Source organism: Malus sylvestris, chromosome 5, assembly GCF_916048215.2.
Source record: "Malus sylvestris chromosome 5, drMalSylv7.2, whole genome shotgun sequence".
Lineage (NCBI taxonomy): Eukaryota > Viridiplantae > Streptophyta > Magnoliopsida > Rosales > Rosaceae > Malus > Malus sylvestris.
The window spans coordinates 43,850,464-43,878,174 of NC_062264.1; the positions used below are offsets into that span (position 1 = coordinate 43,850,464).

General features: G+C 35.0%; 3 protein-coding genes and 2 long non-coding RNA genes across 8 annotated transcripts in view; 2 read left to right on the plus strand and 3 right to left on the minus strand.

The window, feature by feature from the left end:
* The window catches only part of LOC126624158 (uncharacterized protein At4g04980-like), a 63,733-nt gene that overhangs the window by 16,051 nt on the left and 19,971 nt on the right, over positions 1-27,711 (minus strand). The window lies entirely within an intron of this gene.
* LOC126624167 (uncharacterized) lies at positions 3,379-5,332 on the minus strand. The gene is made up of 5 exons (XM_050293206.1): positions 4,689-5,332; positions 4,203-4,397; positions 3,907-4,002; positions 3,643-3,768; positions 3,379-3,517 (listed from the first exon to the last, which is right to left on the minus strand). Exons 1-4 carry the CDS (start codon positions 4,743-4,745, stop codon positions 3,742-3,744), a joined length of 375 nt encoding a protein of 124 aa, XP_050149163.1. The 5' UTR covers positions 4,746-5,332; the 3' UTR covers positions 3,379-3,517; positions 3,643-3,741.
* LOC126624170 (uncharacterized) lies at positions 12,589-25,826 on the plus strand. The gene is made up of 2 exons (XR_007623997.1): positions 12,589-12,678; positions 24,703-25,826. It is a non-coding gene; the product is annotated as an uncharacterized LOC126624170 (long non-coding RNA).
* Positions 13,756-15,733, plus strand: LOC126624165 (uncharacterized). 2 transcript variants are annotated; one of them, XM_050293203.1, is made up of 2 exons: positions 13,756-14,370; positions 14,515-15,733. In XM_050293203.1, the coding sequence occupies exons 1-2, from the start codon at positions 14,118-14,120 to the stop codon at positions 15,528-15,530; spliced, it is 1,269 nt and encodes a 422-aa protein (XP_050149160.1). In that variant the 5' UTR covers positions 13,756-14,117; the 3' UTR covers positions 15,531-15,733. The 2 variants fall into 2 exon arrangements, with proteins under 2 accessions (XP_050149160.1, XP_050149161.1); XM_050293204.1 differs by having other exon boundaries at positions 14,536-15,733.
* On the minus strand, positions 24,471-24,999 carry LOC126624171 (uncharacterized). 2 transcript variants are annotated; one of them, XR_007623998.1, is made up of 2 exons: positions 24,966-24,999; positions 24,471-24,630 (listed from the first exon to the last, which is right to left on the minus strand). It is a non-coding gene; the product is annotated as an uncharacterized LOC126624171 (long non-coding RNA). The 2 variants fall into 2 exon arrangements; XR_007623999.1 differs by having other exon boundaries at positions 24,888-24,977.

Consider the following 27,711-nt stretch of genomic DNA (forward strand, 5'->3'; position numbering starts at 1 on the left):
GCCACGAGCATGGAATAGTCGCATTGACAAGTACTTCCAGGAGAACAACTTCACCAAGTGCCCTCATGAACATGCTCTCTACGTCAAAGTCAAAGATGGAGATATTTTGATTGTGTGCTTATATGTGGATGATCTAATCTTCACCGGAAGTAATCCAAGCATGTTTGAAGAGTTCAAGAGAGTGATGACCAAAGAATTCGAGATGACGGACATCGGGTTGATGGCATACTACCTAGGCATTGAAGTCAAGCAGAACGAAGAAGGTATTTTCATCTCCCAAGAAAGCTACACAAAGGAGATACTGAAAAAGTTCAAAATGGACGACTGCAAGCCCATAAGCACGCCAGTGGAGTGCGGAGTCAAACTAACCAAGCATGACGAAGGAGAAAGTGTAGATCCAACATTTTTCAAGAGTTTAGTTGGAAGCTTGCGTTACTTGACTTGCACAAGACCAGATATTCTCTATGCCGTCGGATTAGTCAGTCGCTACATGGAGAATCCCACAACTACACATTTGAAGACAGTCAAAAGAATTCTTCGATACCTTAAAGGTACTGTTAACTTTGGCTTGCTCTATTCAAGTTCTAGTAACTACAAACTTGCTGGATATAGCGACAGTGATTGGGCAGGAGATTCCGATGATAGAAAAAGCACTACTGGATTTGTGTTCTTCATGGGAGACACTGCATTCACATGGATGTCGAAGAAGCAACCGATTGTCACTCTCTCTACCTGCGAAGCTGAATACGTAGCTGCTACCTCATGTGTCTGTCATGCAATTTGGCTGAGAAACTTGCTAAAAGAATTAAGCATGCCACAAGAAGAACCAACAGAGATCTATGTTGACAACAAGTCTGCAATAGCCCTAGCAAAGAATCCAGTATTCCATGACAGGAGCAAGCACATAGATACTCGTTATCACTACATAAGAGAGTGCATTGCAAGAAAGGATGTGCAAGTGGAATACGTGAAGTCACAAGACCAAGTCGCCGACATATTTACCAAACCACTTAGGCAAGAAGACTTTGTCAGACTGAGAAACTCAATCGGCGTCACAAGACAAGATTAAGGGGGGATGTTGAATAGTAATCTTGTCTTAGGCCCAAGACAAGTGATCCAACCCAAAACCAATGAGAAAATGCTAGAAAACTCTAGCAAAGAAGGTAGAAAGTTGGAAAAGTTTAAGAAAATCTAGAAAAATGGTTTGTATGTAGAAAAGGCTAGAACCATCATAAATGTATAGGTTATTATGTAATGCCCATGTCGGTGGCATGCATAATAAGCTAGAATAATCTAGCAAATGCCTAGGTTGGTGTAGTATGTGCATGATCATGCACTAGAAAACTCTAGTGATGGCATAGGTCGGCAAACATGCCTATAAATAGGTGTGTGATGCTATGCAACCATGTAACAAAGTGTGAAAGTAATCAAGAACTAAGAAGAAGTGAGAGCAAGTAAGAGAGCAAGAAGTGTGAGAGTGTTTCCTCTTGTACTAAGTTTGTGTGAGAATAAAAATTTTTGTATAACACTTTGAGTGTTCTTTCTCTTGCCTATCAATTCCGTTGCGTTACATTCCTTTTTTTTTTTTGTGAGATAAACATCTCCAAATTAGTGAAGTCTTTTTAAGCCCCAACAAATGGAACCACTAGTTTCCAGTTTTGTAGTTCATTGAGCATTGTATTTAAATTTGTGTGTAATGCTGCTGCCATCCTGATTGCTTCCAACTTCTTTGTTGGGAACCCTTCAAACCGTGAGAGCACCTGCAATTCAGAAAATGGCGTGTCACAAAACACGATTATGAAGTGATCATAGAATTAGAATGGAAACGAACAAACATAAAGCGGACAATTAATGGTATTGACCTGTGACTCATCAGTCAAGTGTTCAAGGACGGATTCGACTTTCTTGTGAAACTGCATCAACTCATTCATGTCTTTTGTTTTGAAAGAACCAAGGGTGGTTCTCATTTCCATGATAGGCTTCGCATACTTCTGAACATCTTCTTCAATTTGTTGAAAGTATGCTGATCTGAGACACAAAAATTAGAAACATTATATGCATGGTTTTCGCATTATTTTGAGTACTTATTAGAAACATTATATGCATGGTTTTCGCATTATTTTGAGTACTTAGATTACTTATCCATACTATAAGGACCTCTTTGTAATCTCTGCTAGAGCATCAACCATTCCTTGTTTTCCACCAGAGCTGCTTCCAATTCCACCCTTTCTCCCATTGGATGCCTTGCCATCCAAGCTAGATCCTTCCACCTTTCTCTTGAGAAGGCGGTAGAGACTACCCATCTGAGGTGATCTCTTCAGCTTAGTGTCTTTCTTGGGGCGCAAGGATCTTCCTGTGCCGAGTGCGGGAGGTGGGGGTGGAGCAGCTCCATTTGATGGGCCTTTTAACATGGGTGGTGGCGGTGGAGCACCTCCATTTGATGGCCCTTTTAACATGGGTGGTGGGGGTGGAGGACTGCCAATTGACGGTCCTGGTGGAGGTGGTGGTGCTGGAGCTCCATTTGATGATCCTTGAGGAGGTGGGGGTAGGGGTGGAACCACTTTTGTTGACCTTGGTATCACTGGTGTTGGTGGAGGGGTTAGATTTACTGACACTGGCCCTGGTTCCATTGGTTGAGGCGGTGGGGGTGGTGGCCCCCCAACTGCTGCTACATTATGTGGGGTTCATGTTGGTGGTGGTGGAGGAGTTGCTGCAATTTGTGGCTGCATGGCGGGTAGTGATGGTGATGGCGGCAGTGGTGTTGCAACATTTAGCTTCAAAGTGTGTAGTGGTGGTGGTGGAGGGAATGTTGGTATTCTTGTTGCTGCTTCTGTATTGGGCAGTGAAAGTTGTTGCGTTGTTGGAGGTGGAGGTGGAGGTGGAGGTGGAGGCAGAGGCGCTGATTTTGGTTGTGGAAGTGTAGGTGAGGGTGAAAGCAATGATACTCTGGTGTCTGCTTCCAATGTTTCAGAGGCTGTGGTTGGAGTTTCAACATCATCACTTGTGTTGTCGATACCCTTTCCACAAGACTTCTCATTCAAACTAAGATTTGGGGCTACTACTTCCTCATCTGTTGCTGCAATTGTCTTTTGAGTGGTTCTCTCTAATTCTGTCCCAATTGATGGTTCTTCAAACAAATTTTCAATCTTGTCCAGACCATTGTTGGTGCCATGAGCTCCTTGTTTTGATAAGTGAAGAGACAAGTTCTTAACATCAATCAGATTTAGCTTCCCAACTGCTTGCACTCTCAGAGTCCAAAGCAATGGTGATTTGGAACCAATGTTGGCTCTCTTTTGTGCTCTTGGAGAACCATCAATCTCGGGTAGGACAGAAGATGGAGTGATCGGAGAAGAACAGGTGGAACCTGAGGCGTAGCTCTCTGAATCGCTCAAGAACTTCCCAAATGAGCTATTCCGAAGGCTGTAATCTTCTCTTTTCTGGTCATCCTCATCCATCATATCAAACTTGTCCCGTGCCATCTTCATCAAGCAATCAAGCGTTTCCAGCACCGTCTCAACTACAAAATCGTAGAGAGAACCAGCCTTAACTCAAAATTTCACAGAAGGAAATAACAGTTAGGTTGTTGCTTCCATTTCCAAATGGAAGGCCTCAACTAGTCCTAGAGAAAAATTTGTAGCATACCGAGTTCATCCTGATTGACATTCTCCTTGAGTGATGGGAAATCATATCTCGGTTTGTCCAACCTGTCATAACTTGTCATCCAAGACTCTCCAATAGATTTCAATGCCTTGCAGAAGGAGGCAGGACCTGAATGCCGTTGTTTAATTTGAAAAATTAGCATAATGGTCTCGAGTATAATTACATATGCGTACTAAGCTATTTCTTATGGATCTTAAATCCTTAATTACCTTTTTTGTTCCAAAAAAAATAAAATTCCTTATTTACCTTTTCTATAGATGCTTCCTCTATTTCCGATAATTGTTTATGCAGCACAATTTCAGGGAAAAGCTTCTGTAGATCTCCCATCAACCTCATTACCATCTGCAAGCAGAAAATAATTGGAAAATTAAAAAAATTGTGTTTTAATCCAGAAATTTAAGCACAAGATTTCAACAGAAAAAAGAGAAATTTTATTAGCAATCCAAAAAATTCATTTTGCACTCCATTTTTTAATCTTCATTAGGGAAAAGTACTATAACATTTTTAGAGTTCCTATAAAAAATAAAAAAAGGGACACATACCTCAGTTATTGCAGCAGAAGCATCACATGCTGGTAGGTCGATGATGTCTCTGAAGATGGTGATCTTCTTCCGGAGTTCGGTCATCCGAATCTCGTTGGCTGAATCTCCGCAAGACCTATCTTTTGGCACGCCTCTCCCAGAAGCGTTCTTCTGTTTCGCAGGCAGACTCTTAGCCCCCTTGGTGTCTTTCATTGCCTGAAAGAACAACTCTATTCATGTTAATTAACTATTTTCTAGTCTAGACCTTATTGTGAATCGATTCCTTTTCAGTGATTATTTAATTTATGAACCTTAATCAAAGATTTATGGCTGCATGCAACAAACTTAATCTAGACAAGAAACAATGCTGCCATGTTTCCTTTTATATAGATTATTAGCATGCCTAGATGTAGATGGTTAGTTTTTATTAGCAGCTAGATTTAAGGATGATGGGTCACATAAATCGGACATGTTTAAGGAATTAAACATGGAAACACAAAACTGTACCTTAATTCCAGAAGGTTTACGACGAAACAATGGACTGAAACAGCTTCCGATAGTCATGGCTTGAACCTACGCTGAGATTTGTAATAGACTTGAACTGGGCAAAAGTGATGGTGATGATGATGAAAGAATGACGAAGAAAACGACAACGACGAAGCCAAAGACGATGGTGATGATGATAATATTGTTAAATGATCATACAATTGGGTGTCAACCATTACTAGCCAGCACACCCTTAAAGCTTAATGTGGTTTTGAAAACAACTCCAGAATGTAAAAATTGTAATGTGTTCAACAACAAGAAGAGAACTGTTCAAAAAATTCAACTTATTTGAAAAAGAAAATGAGATGAAGACACAATTACGTGCGAGACACTTAGTTTTTGTGTTAATTAGTCTGTACAAGAAACTGGAAAATCCATTTCTTTTCTTTCAGCCTTTGAACTTTCTCTGAAAAGAGAAGACAAGGAAAGACAAAAGGGCAAATTCCCTTCTATTAAGGAAGATCTTCCAGTAGGCTGAAGCTGTATCAGACCTAAAGTTTCCTCTTTTTTCTTTTTCCATTTTTCTATTTTATTTTTAATTAGGCGTTTTACTTAATTAATTAATGAATTACCTGTTTAGTTATCTAAATCGTGCATGCAATGATTGCAGGAACTGGTCCTAGATTTTTATTGCTTGCAGCTATTTATAGAATGATACAGCTTCTCACTTGTGTAAGATGAGGTTATGGTTGTAATACCGTTGTACCAGAAAATTTTAAATTTTCAAATTTTATCTTCTGTGTCGATTATCCATTTAAACAAACTTGATACACCATAATAAACAAATTGCATTCTAATCAAAAGTTTTGTTTGAAAAAGTCCATATTATAATAGTAACCCTACATGATTGATGTTAATGTCATACCTAAAACTTTTTTCTAATTTTACAGGATGTAAAAATATATATTTTTCGTTTAACTTTTCTAAGAGAGGTTTTTAATTAAAATATTATCTGAAATATCCAACACATCTTACTAGGTCAAAATAAAAATAGATAAAAGTCAAATAAATAGTAGCTAAGGTCTTGATTACCTATCACCTCCTGCAAAATAGCTTGCTTAAATGTAAAATCTAAAAGTCTTGCTTACATACAAAAGTTACTCCGTGACAGACAAATACTACAAAAAGATCACCCAAAAAACATGGTGTTATTAGTCAACGTTCATACCTAATACCCCATTTGACGATTAGAAAGTTGGAACCTGGACAATTTCTATCCGCTTCTTTTCACCAAATTTGGGCAATGAAGCCTTCATATACTAGGTCGTTTGCCTTGGTCAAACTGAGAGTCCCTGGTAGCCTGGGCAATGAAGCCTTCATATGCTAGGTCGTTTGCCTTGGTCAAACTGAGAGTCCCTGGTAGCCTGGGCAATGAAGCCTTCATATACTAGGTCGTTTGCCTTGGTCAAACTGATAGTCCCTGGTAGCCTTTGCAAAGGAAGATGATATTGTAATTTCACCATATATAAAGAGGGCCAAGTTTGTTCGTGTAGTTTGTATAGAGTGTAGCTATAAACACTTCAACCTATTTGGTGAAAAATCCAAGTGCGACCTTGGACTGCATGGACAAGGGAAATTCTAAAGTCCAATTAGGGTTATATTTTCTTTGAGTTACGTAATTAGGAAGACACTCACGTAGAAATACTTGAATTTAGATGGCAACAACATTCAATATATGGAGAAGAATATACAGACATTGTGCATCAGCCTATCGTATGGCAACAACATTCAATATATGGACAAAAATGTTGAAGGGCAAAGTTGAAATAACAAAAACGAAGCAAGGGCATTTGGTCCGCACACTGCCCTAGAACAGTGGCACACGAGTTTGTAATTTTAGTGGTGTTTACTCTGAATCAATACTTACCACGTGATTAGAAAGTGATTTGTTCATCTAATATAAACTTGTCACATGATAAAATAATTGTACGAAAGAATCCCTCTTTTCATCGAGACCGGAATTATTGAATTATGATAGGAAAATTCTACGCATGCTTTGAAACACATCAATCAGTCTATATTATTAACCACATATTTCTTCATCGATGGAGAAATTATACGTAGCATGCTTTTCACGATTACGTTATCTTTAACATTCGTAAACAAAACAGAGGTCTAGATTCACAGACTCGATGCCTACCTATTATTTTTCATTGATTATTGGTCATACTACTAGCTGACTAGGAAGATCGACTTTCCCTTACTGTTATTAAAATTTCGAAATTTTCTAATTCTCATTTGTTTTTGTTGCATAAGGTTTTTTTTTTTTTTTGGTTAATTGTTGCATAAGTAATTTGGCATGTATTTTTTAACAATGTTGGATGAGAATTCTAATGGTTTAAGAATTATAAATAAGAAATTAAAAAACATTTGTGACATTAAAAAAAAGTATTTCTTTGTAATTTTAGTGGTGTTTACTTTGAATCAATACTTACCACGTGATTAGAAAGTGATTTATTTATCTAATATAAACTTGTCACATGATAAAATAATGGAGAAATTAGGTTCTAATCCCTCTTTTGACTACTTCATTGATTAAAATCTTATTCCTTTTCAATTTTTGATCAAGGTCTTTGGGTATTAATAACATCATTAATTATTTCAATAATAAAATATTTTTTTTATTTCTAAATATATTCATTTAATGTTAAAAATGTTACAATTAGTATATTTATATTTATGACTAAGTTTTTTTATCAGATATTTTTAGTTTTAGTTTGTACCCATTTTTAATTTGTAATTCTTTTTTAATTTGTACCAATTTTCTTTTTAGTTTTAATTTGTACCCATATATTAATTTCTTTTTGTGCCCATATTTTTTAAAGTTTATTTGTATTTGTACCCATATTTTTTTTTATTTGTACTTTTTATTTTGCTAAATGTACTCGTGCTAATTATATGCACCCATTCATATAAAACTTTTAAATCTAAAAATGTACTCATTCTTAAATATATCAATTTGTTATATGTAAAATGTACCTTTTTTTATACAAAATCTATTCAATTTTTTTTAATCCATTTTTAAACTTATATGGGTACATTAATTCTTTTTTCTTTGATTTTAAAATGTATCCATGTCAAGTTTAATCTAAGAAATTTACTAATGTTATTAAGCCTAATATCTTCTCCTTCTTCTTTTTTTTTTTTGTGATTTTGAAGAATGTACCCATGTTTTGATACAATAATTTTTTTGGATAATTTTGATGAATGTACCCATGTTTATATATATACACACACACACACAATAGTATATTTATATTTTAATATTTTTAATCCCACAAATTATGGTTTTATATTTAAAATCTCATTTATATAAACCACTAAATTTTCTAATTTTTAATTTAAAAAATATAGTAACGTACATAGAAATAAATTATCACATTAATTTCAGGGACTTCGATCAAAAATTAAAAACCAACAAGGTTTTAATAAAAGAATATTCATAGTTAAGGACCATATCCAAAGTTTCCCTAAAATAATTGTACAAAAGAATCTCTCTTTTCATCGAGACCGGAATTATTGAATTTATGATAGGAAAATTCTACCATGCTTTGAAACACATCAATCAATCTATACTATTAACCACATATTTCTTCATCGATGGGGAAATTCTACGTAGCATGCTTTTCACAATTACATTATCTTTAACATTCGTAAACAAAACAGAGGTCTAGATTCGCAGACTCGATGCCTACCTATTATTTTTCATCGATTATTGGTCATACTACTAGTTGACTAGGAAGATCGACTCTCCTTTACTGTTATTAAAATTTCAAAATTTTCTAATTCTCATTTGTTTTTGTTGCATAAGGTTTTTTTTTTTGGTTAATTGTTGCATAAGTAATTTGGCATGTATTTTTTAACAATGTTGGATGAGAAATCTAATGGTTTAAGAATTATAAATAAGAAATTAAAAAACATTTAGTGACATTAAATAAAGTATTTATTTATAAAACTATTAAATTCCTCTTTTCACATTTTCCTTACTTGTTGTGTGTCTACTGTCTACAACCCATTCGACCTTGAACCTAATTTAATTGTGTATCAAATGGCAGGTTGGTGTTTTTTGTAAAATCGTATTTGTCTATTTTTCTTTATTATAAAAAAAATGTCTTAATAGTTTAGATATATTTTTTTTAAAGGAAACGATAAGAGATTAATTGATTGAAAACGTCATTACATGGTTTGAAGTACAAGAAGCCCCATTAAGGCAGCACACATTGTTCTAATAGTAAGTCAGAAATGAACAAAGGAGGAGACTCAGCACATTCACACTCCTGGCTCAAAGAGAGACAAAACGTGCTAGCCTATGGACAATAGAGTTAGCTTGACGGTGAGTATGGTAAGAATAGCATCAGTGCTTGATGGGAGTAGCACCTTGATATCTGTCATAATTTGTTCAACTGAGAATAGATTGATAGACGATACGATGTGGGTGGCAAAGTGTGTGTCAAAAAATGGATGTCCCAAGATGCTAACGATATGACACACACTTTGTAGGGCTCATTCCATAACATTTTCAAGAATTTGAATCATCTATATTTCAATTCATCATTCATATATGTCCTTGCCAAAAATTAAAAAGATCCAAAATCATTAAAACATTAATTTGTAAGGAAGAAAATACAGATGGGCGTCACAACCCCCCCCCCCCTCGTTGGTTCTTGTTCTGGCTCGAGATGGGTTTCCTTGCCCCCTTGTAATTAGGTTTTTTTTTTTTTTTTGGATGGCTTTGCGCCATCCTTTTGTGCCTTTTGAGGCTTGATTGTGATTTCCTATTTCTTCTGAGAGTTTAAATGTATTAAGTCCTTGAACATAGGATATCATGGTCTATGTTTAGTTATGTTTCTTGGAGTACTTGTTCTGTTTTAATACAATGACCTCTTTCTGAATTAAAAAAAAAAAAATTGACTTTGCCAATTTTTCCCCAATCAAACATTTAACACACTTAACTGGCCTTCTACCATAGTGATGAAAGAAGTGTTACCTTTACACTACTACATGAGTTCGAATTCCGTTGGCTCTCTTATTTAATAAATCTATCTTTTGATATATAAAAAAATAAAAAAACTCAAAACGCAAATGAGTTGTGCATCATAGTATTAGATAATGTTGTATAATTCAACAGACAACTGTTTTTTTTTTTTTGTTATGAAAAAGCAATAGAGAATTAGGTAAATACGATGTAAAACATTTCTACTCAAGAGGCAGATTGTCTGCCCCTTGTTTGGATGCCCTTTTTATTCCCTCATATTTTATGCGGTCACAGTTAATACACGTCAATATTTTATATTAATTTTTTTATAGAGATAATAAGATAAAAACAATAAAAATATATAATATTGACATAACTTACTGTTTAACCATGACCGCACAAATAAAAAAGGATGGGTAGAGCATCCAAATAGGAAGACAGACAATCTGCTTCTTTCTACTCATCTTCTAAGTGTCATGTCATATAATGACATGTGATAAATGCATGACCCACCACATGAATAAATAGTCCTCAAAACACGGCACGTGGAAATGATTTAGCAAGTGACCACCAAGATTATATTCTTCTGGCAAAATGCGACATGTTTATATTTTTCTGGCAAAACAACATGATATTGATGTGCCTTTGGCTTCTCTATTGTTGGCGTCTAGTGTAGAATGATTAAAAAAAGTAAATCTAAAGAATAATTTTTTTCGACGTCTTAACCTCAATCTTCTTTTCTTACCAATTAATCAAGAAAAATGCTAAGGACCTATCTCAAAAGTAGAACTTTGGAATTCTTTGTTGATTCTTATTTTTTATAAAATATTTTATTATATTCTTACAAGAATTGAGATGACAAAAAGTTCATGAAGAGTCGTACTTTTGAAATAATCACTTGACATTTCCTTTTATACAAACATGACTACATGAGTTAATTAATAACTAATTTAATTTCATGTTTTTCATAACTAATAATTTTTATGTACCCATATATATAATGTATTTGTTTACTAACTAGCCCAAAAATATGATTGTCCCTTGAAAAAAAAAAATTAATATTTTATTTGATGTATGATGAATGTATTCGAACTCGTAATCTTTTTCCAAATCTCTTCTAACATTTATCAACTCACTTAAAACTCCATCTCTACTATAATTGTCGATACAAATTTCCGCCGTTTTTAATCTTGACGAAAATGCACCTGCAAAACAATCAACTTTTTTGATCAAAGACCTAAGCCTCATGCGCCCACGAGGTGGGGGGGGGTTTAGGTCAACGGATCTCCGACGCCTAAGTTAGTTTATCTGAGAGTAAAGTGTTTAAGGCTTTTTAGGGTTGCAAAAGCTCTCTAAGTTTGGTAGAATATGGGGTATTTATAGCGCTAGGGTAGGCCATATAGGGTTTAATGGAGAAATATTCTCTAAATATTCCCAAGATATTTAATAGGATTACTTACTTGATAGGAGTCAATCTTCAATTAGGAATGTATTAAAGATAGGATTTGGGTAATTAATCCTTATCTTTAATTCCTTACCATGGGCAGTTGTGCTCAGTTGCTGAGTCATTCAGGGATGTGAGCTGCACGTGGGAGAATATGAGAAGTTTGCTCATTTATTGAGGACCATTTTGTCCTTTTTGAATTAAACATTTAACACACTTAACTGGCCTTCTACCATAGTGATGAAAGAAGTGTTACCTTTATACTACTACATGAGTTCGAATTCCGTTGGCTCTCTTATTTAATAAATCTATCTTTTGATATATAAAAAAATAAAAAATAAAAATAAAAAAACTCAAAATACAAATGAGCTGTGCATCATAGTATTAGATAATGTTGTATAATTCAACAGACAACTGTTTTTTTTTTTTTTTGTTATAAAAAAGCAATAGAGAATTAGGTAAATACGATGTAAAACATTTCTACTCAAGAGGCAGATTGTCTGCCCCCTGTTTGGATGCCCTTTTTATTCCCTTATATTTTATGCGGTCACAGTTAATACACGTCAACATTTTATATTAATTTTTTTTATAAAGATAATAAGATAAAAAACAATAAGAATATATAATATTGACATAGCTTACTGTTTAACCATGACAGCAAATATAAAAAAAGATGGGTAGAGCATCCAAATAGGAAGACAGACAATCTGGTTCTTTCTACTCATCTTCTAAGTGTCATGTCATATAATGGCATGTGATAAATGCATGACCCACCACATGAATAAATAGTCCTCAAAACACGGCACGTGGAAATGATTTAGCTAGTGACCACCAAGATTATATTCTTCTGGCAAAATGCGACATGTTTATATTTTTCTGGCAAAACAACATGATATTGATGTGCCTTTGGCTTCTCTATTGTTGGCGTCTAGTGTAGAATGATTAAAAAAAGTAAATCTAAAGAATAATTTTTTTCGACGTCTTAACCTCAATCTTCTTTTCTTACCAATTAATCAAGAAAAATGCTAAGGACCTATCTCAAAAGTAGAACTTTGGAATTCTTTGTTGATTCTTATTTTTTATAAAATATTTTATTATATTCTTACAAGAATTGAGATGACAAAAAGTTCATGAAGAGTCGTACTTTTGAAATAATCACTTGACATTTCCTTTTATACAAACATGACTACATGAGTTAATTAATAACTAATTTAATTTCATGTTTTTCATAACTAATAATTTTTATGTACCCATATATATAATGTATTTGTTTACTAACTAGCCCAAAAATATGATTGTCCCTTGAAAAAAAAAATTAATATTTTATTTGATGTATGATGAATGTATTCGAACTCGTAATCTTTTTCCAAATCTCTTCTAACATTTATCAACTCACTTAAAACTCCATCTCTACTATAATTGTCGATACAAATTTCCGCCGTCTTTAATCTTGACGAAAATGCACCTGCAAAACAATCAACTTTTTTGATCAAAGACCTAAGCCTCATGCGCCCACGAGGTGGGGGGGGGGGGTTTAGGTCAATGGATCTCCGACGCCTAAGTTAGTTTATCTGAGAGTAAAGTGTTTAAGGCTTTTTAGGGTTGCAAAAGCTCTCTAAGATTGGTAGAATATGGGGTATTTATAGCGCTAGGGTAGGCCATATAGGGTTTAATGGAGAAATATTCTCTAAATATTCCCAAGATATTTAATAGGATTACTTACTTGATAGGAGTCAATCTTCAATTAGGAATGTATTAAAGATAGGATTTGGGTAATTAATCTTTATCTTTAATTCCTTACCATGGGCAGATGTGCTCAGTTGCTGAGTCCTTCAAGCAGTGGCGAAGCCACGTGAGGGTGAGGAGTGGCGACCGCCACTCCCCTCGCCGGAAAACACAGCCCCAGCGCTGGTTTAGCTCCTCCCCTCCCGCTCGAAAACCCAGCCCCTCCGCAGCTCCGCTTCCTGTCTCTCTTCCTTCGAACTGGTTCTGCTACACAACAGCAGAAAAGAACCGTTCTGTTTTGTTTTAATCGGAGCAGAAATTCAAATCACTGAGATTTTCAATTTTCGAGTGATACAAAAATTTAATCGAGATTTTCCCAAAAAAGTGACGGAAAATCCTAATTTTCTGTTTTGGTTGGCATTTTAAAAGATTTTCCGGGAAAGTGTATATTTATATGGCACTGTCAGAGTGCGTAAGTTGGACTGGGGTGTGACTGCTTTGGTAGGTAAGAGCAATTCCACCCCTAAGGACTTTGCGCCAGCACCCAGCGCATTTATCCACTCAAATGAACAGTAACAGACTCCAATGAACAGTAATAGGCCAAGGCATCTCCACCCCTAAAAAAATGCGCTGGCACCTAGTGAAAAAATGCGCTGGCACAAACGATCTTCATCCTTACAAAATGCGCTGGCACCCAGCCCATTTAAGATATTTTTAAATTTTGTCTAAAAGAATAAAAAAATAAAATAGTTTTAATTTCGGATAGGATTTTTAACCAATCTCGTCACGCCACATGTCATTATCTGAACGTACTATTTTGTGAATAGATTTCCGCTAAGATTTTCAACCAATCTCGACACGTCACGTGTCACTTCCGTTTTACAATAATTTAGCCAAGATTTCGATAAGATTTTCAACCAATCACGTCATGCCACGTGTCATTATCTGAACGTACTATTTTGTGGATAGATTTCCGATAATATTTTCGACCAATCCCGACATGCCACGTGTCACTTCCGGTTTACAATAATTTAGCCAAGATTTCGATAAGATTTTCAACCAATCACGTAGTGCCACGTGGCATTGTCCAGAACCTCATCCTTTCTTTTTTTGTCCATATAAACCCTACATCCCTACATCCATCCTCACACCAAGCTCAATCATTCTTTTTAGCTTAGAATCCTTGTTCATCGTTTTCAAATCTTAAGTTCTTATTATCGTTTTCAAATCTTAAGTTCTTATTACAATGTCTTCTTCAAGAAGGGTGTATAAACAGTTGCAGGAGCAACAACAAAGGTTGTTGGCACAACAGGCAGAATTGGCCAATCTCGAGGAAGGTGGAAGTGGAGGTGGAGATGAGGCTTTCTTCATGGAGGAGGATGAGGATGATCACCATAGAAGGCAGAAGGCCTCACATTCCCGCCTTGTCATGGAAGCCGTGGGTCAGATAGCCAAACCAAGACGTGTTGCAAACCTCGATAGAAAAAGGGAAAAACGAGGTAAAAATCTATTGGAAGATTATTTTATTCCCAATAGCAAATTCCCTGATCATATTTTTAGACGGCGTTTTAGAATGCAACGAAATTTGTTCAACAAAATCATGAGTGATATTTGCAACCATGATTCATACTTTGTGCAAAAAGAGGATGCTTTTCATGTTCTAGGTCTTATTCCCGAGCAAAAAATTACGGCATCCTTGCGAATGCTTGCATATGGAGCATCTGCAGATCAAGTGGATGAGATCGCGAGGATGGGAAAAACAACTGTTTTGGAGTCCCTGATGCGTTTTTGCTCTGCAATTGAAGCCCTCTACACCAAAGAGTACCTCCAGACACCCACGCCAAGGGACATGCGAAGGCTTCTGAGGAAGGGTGAGATGCGAGGCTTCCCTGGCATGATTGGAAGCATGGACTGCATGCATTGGACTTGGAAAAACTGTCCAAGTGCGTGGCAAGGAGCATATGGCAACAGAAAAGGAGCCAAAAGCATCATTTTGGAAGCGGTGGCTTCATTTGATACATGGATTTGGCATGCTTTTTTTGGTGTTCCAGGAGCTCAGAATGACTTAAATGTCCTTGCCCAATCCCCAGTGTTCGACGAACTGCTGCAAGGAAACTCGCCGAGATGCACATATACCATTAATGGTACCCAATACGAGGGATCATACTACCTTGCATATGGCATTTACCCAAGGTGGTCAACATTTGTCAAAACAGTGCCACATCCACAGACTGAAAAGGAAAAACACTTTGCAAAATGTCAAGAAGGGTGTAGGAAGGATGTCGAGCGTTGTTTTGGTATCCTACAAGCTCGTTGGGCGATTATCAGGGCTGCAGCTAGAATGTTTGATGTCGAGGCTCTTCGATCCATCATGATGACGTGTATTATTCTCCACAACATGATTGTTGAAGATGAGTATGATTATGATGGCGTCGATGAATATGAGCCGGATCCGATGAACAACTCAAGAACACGTATCTATTGTGCTCATGATGGGACCGAAGATCCAGTGCAACACGAGCCGTTGGAACGCGATGGACGTTACAATGAATTGATCGTTCAACGTTACACTAATGTGCAAGAGCCATACTGGCACGTAACCCGCCAGAATGACTTGATTGAGCACCAGTGGGGATTGCATGAAGGCGAAGATAATTAGAATGAGGCTTGTGGTTGAAGAATAAATTGTATTTTTTTTAAGTTTATGTAATTCTATGTAGTGTGTTTTGTTTTTAAGTTTATTTAGTGAGTTTATGTAATTCTATGTATTTGGTGAGTTTATGTAATTCTATGTAGTGTGTTTTGTTTTTAAGTTTATTTGGTGAGTTTATGTAATTCTATTTATTTGGTGAGTTTGTGTAATTCTATGTAGTGTGTTTTGTTTTTAAATTTATTTGGTGAGTTTATGTAATCTTATTTCATGTGTTTAAATAAAGTACAAAAGAAATAAAGTTTTAAAAATAAATAAAGAATTACATTAAAATTGCATAATAAATTAAATAAAAATAAATAAAGTTTTTAAAATAAATAAGGAATAACATAAAAATTACATAAGAAATTAAATAAAGTTCAAACCTAAAAAAAGAAAAAAACATAAGAAATTACATAAGAAATTAAATAAAGTTCAAAAGAAAAAAGAAAGAAAAAACATAAAAAAAACATAAAAATTATACAAAGTCTCTCGAGTTAGGATATGTGGTGCGAGGATCTTGGTTGTCACAAAAGTTGCTAGAACCCCCTTGACTTGTTTCCGCATCTCTTGCACGCCTCCTTCGCATGGCATCTCTTTTTTCCGAAGTCCAAAAATATTTAGAATTCGGAGACAGTCCTACTAGAGACTTGCTCATAGTGTCACGATCTGCTTGAGCCATCCTTTCTTCTCAAAGCAATTCATTTTCTCGATGAAGTGCTTCTCTAACCAGCTCGTTCTCTCGATTAACTACTTCTCTTTGTCTCTCAGCCGCCGCATCACGGGCCTCAGTAGCTGCTAATATTGCTGCCATAGCAGCAACTTTTTCCTCATCTCTAACCTTTTCTCGTGCCATGTTCAGTTCACCTTGGCGAGTAAGTTCCTCCATATATTTAGTGTAGTCATTCTTGGAAGAACTACCTTTTTTCTTTGACGCCTTTTTACCTACGGGCCTGAGGGACTGACGAGTCGGTTGGGTCTCGGGCACTTGTTCAGGCATCCCTTCCGTGTCTTGAAATGTGTCGGCTTCTTGTTCGGCCATGTCTGGTTCTGGAGAACTATGTAGACCCATACGGTGCATGACAACTTCTGGACCAGTTGCCACAATTTTGTATTTAGGACAATCTTTGACAATTTGCCAACATTCCCATCTAGTGAATGATTTGTTCCCGTTCTTTGAATTGTAGAATGCTTGAGCTTGTAGTGTCTATAAAAATGTGGGATAACATAGTGTTAAAAAATGCGGGTGTAACACAAATAAATAAATTCAAAATATTAATACGGGTGGAATGCATATAAATTACATAAAAATGACATAAGAAATTAAATAAAAATGACATAAGAAATTAAATAAAAATTACATAAAAATTGTATAAGAAATAAGATAAAAATTACATACGAAATTAAGTAAATCAAAATATTAATGTGAGTGGAATGCATATAAATTACATAAAAATGACATAAGAAATTAAATAAAAATGACATAAGAAATTAAATAAAAATTACATAAAAATTACATAAGAAATAAGATAAAAATTACATACGAAATTAAATAAATCAAAATATTAATGTGAGTGGAATGCATATAAATAAATAAAAATATTGTCACCTGATCCGCTAAACTTGTCCCACTACGGAGGTTACCGGAAGCATGAGAGATGGCGTTTTTCCAACAAGTAAATGATGCGTTGAGTTTTTTCCAACGACCTTGAAGACCTTGACTAGTTCTGGCGTTTTCTCCATGTACATCACAAAACGCTTTCGTAATTTTACTCCACATTTCTCGCTTATCCATCTCATTACCTGTAATCGGATCATGAGTAGTGTGAACCCAACATTCACACAACGTAACATCTTCAATGAGCTTCCACGAAGACATTTTTTTCTCTTAAAGTGTAGAAAATATTGAAATGTAGATAGTATAGAAAGTGTAGAAAATATTGGAATGTGGTGTAAAGGTAGAAGATGAGGGTTAGGTATTTATAGGAAAAAAATTAACATTTTTCAAAATTTTCTGTAATTTTTTTAAATTTTTTTGTATTTTTTAATATTTTTTCTGTATTTTTTAATAATTTTTAATGAATTTTAATATAGTTAATTAATCTGGACCGTTGGATTTGAAAAATATTCAAATCCAAGAGCTAGGGAGTTGCCACGTGGCCAACGGTCATATTTCTGACCGTTGGGCCCTTTTTTTTTTTATTTATTTACTTTTTGTGAAAAAAACGTGGACCGTTGATCTTTGATCCGACGGCCTAGTTTAAAAGTAAAATTTAAAATTTTTTTACCGTTGGAAATCCAACGGTCTAGAAAACTAGCCGTTGGAAATCCAACGGCAGAGAGAGAGCCACGTCGCAAACTCGGGGGGTGGAACTGACAGCACCTGCACGCGGGCCCGAGCTCTGAAAGCTTGTCGGGCACTCGCGCCACGGCTGCGTGAAGCGCACGCGCCAGGCTTCCTCCCCGGTTTCTGTCTCAGTCTCTTTTGGGCTGGGCTCTTGCCCAGCTCGGGCTGGGTACCAGTCAATTTGTTGGGGTGGACTTGATTGACTGAGGCCTGGCTTGGTTTTTGGACTGAAGGCTGGGACATTTGGTCCCCGCTGGAATTGCTCTAAGCGGAAGGGCTTTGGTGATGGACGGTGGTGACGTGGAGCCGGTGGATAGGACGGGTGACTGGGAAATGCTGGTTTAGGTAGTGCGGATCCTGCGTGGAAAGTTGTTATTGGATGGTGCGAGTCATTAGGTTGTGTCCTCGTGTGCCACCATCGATTTGGAAATTGGTAGACATGTAGGGTGGTAAGATACCACTCTTATCCTTGACATAAATGCATACGTGGAGTAAGCTTAAGGCATGGTAGAGTAATTATCCACTATAACGCAAAGCACCAAATCATCACTTTTTATGTCTTTATTCGAATTTTTTCAAAAGAACCTATCCTTTTTCCGGGGATCCTGAAAATTCCGTGATCGTGATCATTCATCGTATATCGTGCGATCAGTTTTCGCTAGTTACTATTTATATTTAATTTTAAATTTTAAATTTTAAATGATTTTTGACTGCACAATATACGATGAACGATCACGATCACAGAATCCTCAGAATTCCCGAAAAAAGGATCCGACGAGAATCATTTTCCATTTTTAAATGACAAGTTTCACATCAATTTATTTATTCACCCATTAGTTTAAATGACAAAGTGAATTTTTGCTTCGAACTGGCTCTCCCCCCCCCCCCCCAAACTCAGCAGCCAACGAACGGAACGGAACGGAGCCATCTCACAGGCTCACTCCAGCCGAGCTGCCGTTTACTCGCACACTCACTCTCAGTCTCACATACTCACTTCAGAGAGGGGATGAGGTCACTTGGTACGCAGACGGCGATAAGATTGTGAGGAATGAGTATAATCCAGCTACACCCTATGCATTTGGTAATATATTAGTTAGTATATATTGTTATTTTGAATTTGGAAATTTTGATGTGGAGTTAATTTCGATTTCGGTTAGTTTATGGAAAATGCAAAAGAAAATGTGTTGGAATTAATCTGCATTTAACGTAGTTACAGGGTTTTGAAAACTGATTGGATTTGGGGATGGTTTTGTTGTGGCAGATAGAGTTTTTGGACAGCATGCCAATTCGATAGAGTTTCAGTAAAGCTCCGTTTGTGAGTTGTGCAGAAAAGGTTATAATGACCAATGTTTACACTCTCTCTTTGATTCCACACTAGGGGACTGGATTTAAGCTTGCCTTCCATGGCCCTGAAAATATTAATATCAAATGATTAGTGAGAAACTGCTTTTATGGGGGGGCACCATTGCGTGGAGATCAATGGTTGAGTGATAGCATGCTTATTTACATTGAGAAAGATGTGTTTGTTTTTATTGATAATGAGCCTATTATGCGACGTTTTCATGACCTGAAACTTCGCCGGCAACAATTGTAATTTGTTTGTATTGATTAATTATGGAAGACATTACTATATAAAAAGATTTAGTTGTTGCCATTTTTCTTTAACCTTGCATTCTTTTAAGTTCGCTCCTCCCCCCGAGAAATCCTGGCTTCGCCACTGCCTTCAAGGATGTGAGCTGCATGTGGGAGAATATGAGAAGTTTGCTCATTTATTGAGGACCATTTTGTCCTTTTTGAATTAAACATTTAACACACTTAACTGGCCTTCTACCATAGTGATGAAAGAAGTGTTACCTTTATACTACTACATGAGTTCGAATTCCGTTGGCTCTCTTATTTAATAAATCTATCTTTTGATATATAAAAAAATAAAAAATAAAAATAAAAAAACTCAAAACACAAATGAGCTGTGCATCATAGTATTAGATAATGTTGTATAATTCAACAGACAACTGTTTTTTTTTTTGTTATGAAAAAGCAATAGAGAATTAGGTAAATACGATGTAAAACAATTATACTCAAGAGGCAGATTGTCTGCCCCCTGTTTGGATACCCTTTTTATTCCCTTATATTTTATGCGGTCACAGTTAATACACGTCAACATTTTATATTAATTTTTTTATAGATAATAAGATAAAAAACAATAAGAATATATAATATTGACATAGCTTACTGTTTAACCATGACCGCACATATAAAAAAAAGATGGTTAGACCGTAGAGCATCCAAATAGGAAGACAGACAATCTGCTTCTTTCTACTCATCTTCTAAGTGTCATGTCATATAATGGCATGTGATAAATGCATGACCCACCACATGAATAAATAGTCCTCAAAACACGGCACATGGAAATGATTTAGCTAGTGACCACCAAGATTATATTCTTCTGGCAAAATGCGACATGTTTATATTTTTCTGGCAAAACAACATGATACTGATGTGCCTTTGGCTTCTCTATTGTTGGCGTCTAGTGTGGAAATGAATTGTCACATTCGTTTATAGTTTCTAGATAACTAGTAATACCGTATGTGCTTTTTTCTTTTGTTTTTTTTTTTTGTTGGAAACTACCCTATGTGCTTTTGGAGTATTATTATTGGACATTACACTTTGAGCAGCAAGAGTTTCTTGCATTTTAGCTTTTTTTCATGTGTCCATTTTATGTGCGGTAGTTGTTGATTTTTGCGCTACGGGTTTGAATCATATAAATCTATAAATAAAGTTTAAATTGCAATGTTTGTATGACATTTAAATTAGTCTGGACTTGTAGTTTAGAAGTAATGTTTCTAACATGGTGTATGAAACTTAAATATCCCATATATTTTTTTCATCCACTGTATAAAAAATGAAAAATACATGTGTTAATCACTTATACAATACATCCAAACGAGAATAAGAAAATTTCAGAATTTGAATAAAAAATTATGGGAGAGTCAATATGCACATGATTTTTGCTTTAGTACCGTGGGATAATAGCTTACCGTAAGCAAAAACACAAAATATAAATTATAAATATAATAGAAGGATAACTGGAATCGCTCCAGGGGTCTCTCACCCGTACTTGACCTCTTACCAAAGAATTTTGGCATCTATCCCATCTCAGGGCTAGAATTTTAATCTCTGGAAGGCAAAGCTTTTCTATTCAACTCTTCATTGTTTGTTAATCTGAATTACAAGGGATGTTTATAAAGCCTAAAACCTAATGACCGCATGAAGGTAAACTTATTATAGTAAAGAAATCCTAATCCAAAATAAAATAGGACACTATATCTAATCCTAATTAAACTGGAAAGAATTATAGAGCTCGTTGGAAGTGATTTTAAAAGCTGAAAATGTTTTTGGTGAAAATGATTTTGGAACCAATGCTTAGTAAAAATGCAAATAAATTCCAAAAAAAAACACTTAGTGTTTCCTTAAAAAAGCATATAACCGGTGGTTCCTATAATAAGCATTTCAAGTGCTTTTGAAATCCAAAAATATTTTATCTAAAAACGTTTTTAATCATTTTAAAAGTACTTTGAAATCAACCTTTAATCCTTATAAACTAAGCAATCATAAAACTACCCCCTAGATATTAAAATACTAAGGACTAAAGACTAAAAAGGCTAAAATACCCTTTAATTTAGGAAGTCACCACTCTTGTTCCACGTGACTTAGCTATTACTAATTTACTATCACCAGTAATTGATGAAAGATAATATCAAAATAGAGAGGCATAATAGAGTCAGCAAATCTAGAACCTCTCTTTTTCATGCAAATTTTCCTCATCGACGAAGAAAAATGTGCTATATATTTTTTATTCATGTGTTTCAAAAGTGGATGGTCTCTTCAGTAAGGTGGTGAACTTAAAGAAATTTGAGGTTGTATTGTAAAATTAATTAGTAAATAGAGAGTGGTTCAATTCTTTATAAGCTCTTGTATGATTTGATTTCTCACCGATGTGAGATTTTGTCTTTACATTCTTACACTATTCTCGCACGTGGCAAATTTTAAAACCTAACATGCGGACAATACAAATTGGGTGACGTGGAACATGTGTGGCCATTGGACTTCACACGTGGGCTAATATGAAGATTAGTCTAACTCTTCATAAGCCCTTGCATGATTTGGTTAATCACTGATGTGGGACTTTGTTCTCACATTCTCACACGCTCCATCATGTGTGACGAATATTCAAGCCTAACATATGAACAATACATAAAATCTCAATTTTCTACAAAGTATCAGAGTTGGTTGAATCAGATGTTTAATTATTCTTTCGTAGTATGAAGTCAATTGAACTACATGTTTGATATGTAAGGATGTAAATGTTGATCCACATCAAAAAGTTAAGAGACCGTTTACGATTTTAATTTGTCCTGAAAGATGCATTTCACCATTTGATGTAGCTCGTATGGGAAGCCTAACTTTTTTCTTTCTCTCTTTTTTTTTCTTGCAATATAGATTGTTAACTTTTTCTTTTAATTTGAGGGATTCTCCTTGTCTTAATGATGTTGACATCGGAGTGGTATGGTTCATGAATCTTGACTAAGAAAACCCCTGCATTCATACACACATTTTTAGTGTGCGGTCCCACCAATTTCAACTATAAAAACATCACAATCCCCTTTCCTTCTCAATTGCAGAGTACAAGAAGCCCCATTAAGGCAGCACACATTGTTCTAATTGTAAGTCAGAAAGGAACAAAGGAGGAGACTCAGCACATTCGCACTCCTGGCTCAAAGAGAGACAAAACGTGCTAGCCTATGGACAATAGAGTTAGCTTGACGGTGAGTATGGTAAGAATAGCATCAATGCTTGATGGGAGTAGCACCTTGATATCTTTCATAATTTGTTCAACTGAGAATAGATTGATAGACGATACGATGTGGGTTTGGCAAAGTGTGTGTCAAAAAATGGATGTCCCAAGATGCTAACGATATGACACACACTTTGTAGGGCTCATTCCATAACATTTTCAAGAATTTGAATCATCTATATTTCAATTCATCGTTCATATATGTCCTTGCCAAAAATTAAAAAGATTCAAAATCATTAAAACATTAATTTGTAAGGAAGAAAATACAGATGGGCGTCACAACCCCCCCCCCCCGCGCCCCCCGCGCCCCCCGGTTGGTTCTTGTTCTGGCTCGAGATGGGCTTCCTTGCCCCCTTGTAATTAGGTTTTTTTTTTATTTTTCTGGATGGCTTCGCGCCATCCTTTTGTGCCTTTTGAGGCTTGATTGTGATTTCCTATTTCTTCTGAGAGTTTAAATGTATTAAGTCCTTGAACGTAGGATATCATGGTCTATGTTTAGTTATGTTTCTTGGAGTACTTGTTCTGTTTTAATACAATGACCTCTTTCTGAATTAAAAAAAAAAATTGACTTTGCCAATTTTTCCCCAATCAAACATTTAACACACTTAACTGGCCTTCTACCATAGTGATGAAAGAAGTGTTACCTTTATACTACTACATGAGTTCGAATTCCGTTGGCTCTCTTATTTAATAAATCTATCTTTTGATATATAAAAAAATAAAAAATAAAAATAAAAAAACTCAAAACACAAATGAGCTATGCATCATAGTATTAGATAATGTTGTATAATTCAACAGACAACTGTTTTTTTTTTTTTGTTATGAAAAATCAATAGAGAATTAGGTAAATACGATGTAAAACATTTCTACTCAAGAGGCAGATTGTATGCCCCCTGTTTGGATGCCCTTTTTATTCCCTTATATTTTATGCGGTCACAGTTAATACACGTCAACATTTTATATTAATTTTTTTTATAGATAATAAGATAAAAAACAATAAGAATATATAATATTGACATAGCTTACTGTTTAACCATGACAGCACATATAAAAAAAGATGGGTAGAGCATCCAAATAGGAAGACAGACAATCTGCTCCTTTCTACTCATCTTCTAATTGTCATGTCATATAATGGCATGTGATAAATGCATGACCCACCACATGAATAAATAGTCCTCAAAACACGGCACGTGGAAATGATTTAGCTAGTGACCACCAAGATTATATTCTTCTGGCAAAATGCGACATGTTTATATTTTTCTGGCAAAACAACATGATATTGATGTGCCTTTGGCTTCTCTATTGTTGGCTTCTCTATTGTTGGCGTCTAGTGTAGAATGATTAAAAAAAGTAAATCTAAAGAATAATTTTTTTCGACGTCTTAACCTCAATCTTCTTTTCTTACCAATTAATCAAGAAAAATGCTAAGGACCTATCTCAAAAGTAGAACTTTGGAATTCTTTGTTGATTCTTATTTTTTATAAAATATTTTTTTTTATATTCTTACAAGAATTGAGATGACAAAAAGTTCATGAAGAGTTGTACTTTTGAAATAATCACTTGACATTTCCTTTTATACAAACATGACTACATGAGTTAATTAATAACTAATTTAATTTCATGTTTTTCATAACTAATAATTTTTATGTACCCATATATATAATGTATTTGTTTACTAACTAGCCCAAAAATATGATTGTCCCTTGAAAAAAAAAAATTTAATATTTTATTTGATGTATGATGAATGTATTCGAACTCGTAATCTTTTTCCAAATCTCTTCTAACATTTATCAACTCACTTAAAACTCCATCTCTACTATAATTGTCGATACAAATTTCCGCCGTCTTTAATCTTGACGAAAATGCACCTGCAAAACAATCAACTTTTTTGATCAAAGACCTAAGGCTCATGCGCCCACGAGGTGGGGGGGGGGGTTTAGGTCAACGGATCTTCGACGCCTAAGTTAGTTTATCTGAGAGTAAAGTGTTTAAGGCTTTTTAGGGTTGCAAAAGCTCTCTAAGATTGGTAGAATATGGGGTATTTATAGCGCTAGGGTAGGCCATATATGGTTTAATGGAGAAATATTCTCTAAATATTCCCAAGATATTTAATAGGATTACTTACTTGATAGGAGTCAATCTTCAATTAGGAATGTATTAAAGATAGGATTTGGGTAATTAATCCTTATCTTTAATTCCTTACCATGGGCAGTTGTGCTCAGTTGCTGAGTCATTCAGGGATGTGAGCTGCACGTGGGAGAATATGAGAAGTTTGCTCATTTATTGAGGACCATTTTGTCCTTTTTGAATTAAACATTTAACACACTTAACTGGCCTTCTACCATAGTGATGAAAGAAGTGTTACCTTTATACTACTACATGAGTTCGAATTCCGTTGGCTCTCTTATTTAATAAATCTATCTTTTGATATATAAAAAAATAAAAAAACTCAAAACACAAATGAGCTGTGCATCATAGTATTAGATAATGTTGTATAATTCAACAGACAACTGTTTTTTTTTTTTGTTATGAAAAAGCAATAGAGAATTAGGTAAATACGATGTAAAACATTTCTACTCAAGAGGCAGATTGTCTGCCCCCTGTTTGGATGCCCTTTTTATTCCCTCATATTTTATGCGGTCACAGTTAATACATGTCAACATTTTATATTAATTTTTTTATAGATAATAAGATAAAAAACAATAAGAATATATAATATTGACATAGCTTACTGTTTAACCATGACCGCACATATAAAAAAAGATGGGTAGAGCATCCAAATAGGAAGACAGACAATCTGCTTCTTTCTACTCATCTTCTAAGTGTCATGTCATATAATGGCATGTGATAAATGCATGACCCACCACATGAATAAATAGTCCTCAAAACACGGCACGTGGAAATGATTTAGCTAGTGACCACCAAGATTATATTCTTCTGGCAAAATGCGACATGTTTATATTTTTCTGGCAAAACAACATAATATTGATATGCCTTTGGCTTCTCTATTGTTGGCGTCTAGTGTGGAAATGAATTATCACATTCGTTTATAGTTTCTAGATAACTAGTAATACCGTATGTGCTTTTTTCTTCTTTTTTTTCATTTTTTTTTTTGGATACTACCCTATTTGCTTTTGGAGTATTATTATTGGACATTACTCTTTGAGCAGCAAGAGTTTCTTGCATTTTAGCTTTTTTTCATGTGTCCATTTTATGTGCGGTAGTTGTTGATTTTTGCGCTACGGGTTTGAATCATATAAATCTATAAATAAAGTTTAAATTGCAATGTTTGTATGACATTTAAATTAGTCTGGACTTGTAGTTTAGAAGTAATGTTTCTAACATGGTGTATGAAACTTAAATATCCCATATATATTTTTCATCCACTGTATAAAAAATGAAAAATACATGTGTTAATCACTTATACAATACATCCAAACGAGAATAAGAAAATTTCAGAATTTGAATAAAAAATTATGGGAGAGTCAATATGCACATGATTTTTGCTTGAGTACCGTGGGATAATAGCTTACCGTAAGCAAAAACACAAAATATAAATTATAAATATAATAGAAGGATAACTGGAATCGCTCCAGGGGTCTCTCACCCGTACTTGACCTCTTACCAAAGAATTTTGGCATCTATCCCATCTCAGGGCTAGAATTTTAATCTCTGGAAGGCAAAGCTTTTCTATTCAACTCTTCATTGTTTGTTAATCTGAATTACAAGGGATGCTTATAAAGCCTAAAACCTAATGACCGCGTGAAGGTAAACTTATTATAGTAAAGAAATCCTAATCCAAAATAAAATAGGACACTATATCTAATCCTAATTAAACTGGAAAGAATTATAGAGCTCGTTGGAAGTGATTTTAAAAGCTGAAAGTTTTTTTGGTGAAAATGATTTTGGAACCAATGCTTAGTAAAAATGCAAGTAAATTCTAAAAAAAAAACACTTAGTGTTTCCTTAAAAAAGCATATAACCGGTGGTTCCTATAATAAGCACTTCAAGTGCTTTTGAAATCCAAAAATATTTTATCTAAAAACGTTTTTAATCATTTTAAAAGTACTTTGAAATCAACCTTTAATCCTTATAAACTAAGCAATCATAAAACTACCCCCTAGATATTAAAATACTAAGGACTAAAGACTAAAAAGGCTAAAATACCCTTTAATTTAGGAAGTCACCACTCTTGTTCCACGTGACTTAGCTATTACTAATTTACTATCACCAGTAATTGATGAAAGATAATATCAAAATAGAGAGGCATAATAGAGTCAGCAAATCTAGAACCTCTCTTTTTCATGCAAATTTTCCTCATCGACGAAGAAAAATGTGCTATATATTTTTTATTCATGCGTTTCAAAAGTGGATGGTCTCTTCAGTAAGGTGGTGAACTTAAAGAAATTTGAGGTTGTATTGTAAAATTAATTAGTAAATAGAGAGTGGTTCAATTCTTTATAAGCTCTTGTATGATTTGATTTCTCACCGATGTGAGACTTTGTCTTTACATTCTTACACTATTCTCGCACGTGGCAAATTTTAAAACCTAACATGCGGACAATACAAATTGGGTGACGTGAAACATGTGTGGCCATTGGACTTCACACGTGGGCTAATATGAAGATTAGTCTAACTCTTCATAAGCCCTTGCATGATTTGGTTAATCACTGATGTGGGACTTTGTTCTCACATTCTCACACGCTCCATCATGTGTGGCGAATATTCAAGCCTAACATATGAACAATACATAAAATCTCAATTTTCTACAAAGTATCAGAGTTGGTTGAATCAGATGTTTAATTATTCTTTCGTAGTATGAAGTCAATTGAACTACGTGTTTGATATGTAAGGATGTAAATGTTGATCCACATCAAAAAGTTAAGAGACCGTTTACGATTTTAATTTGTCCTGAAAGATGCATTTCACCATTTGATGTAGCTCGTATG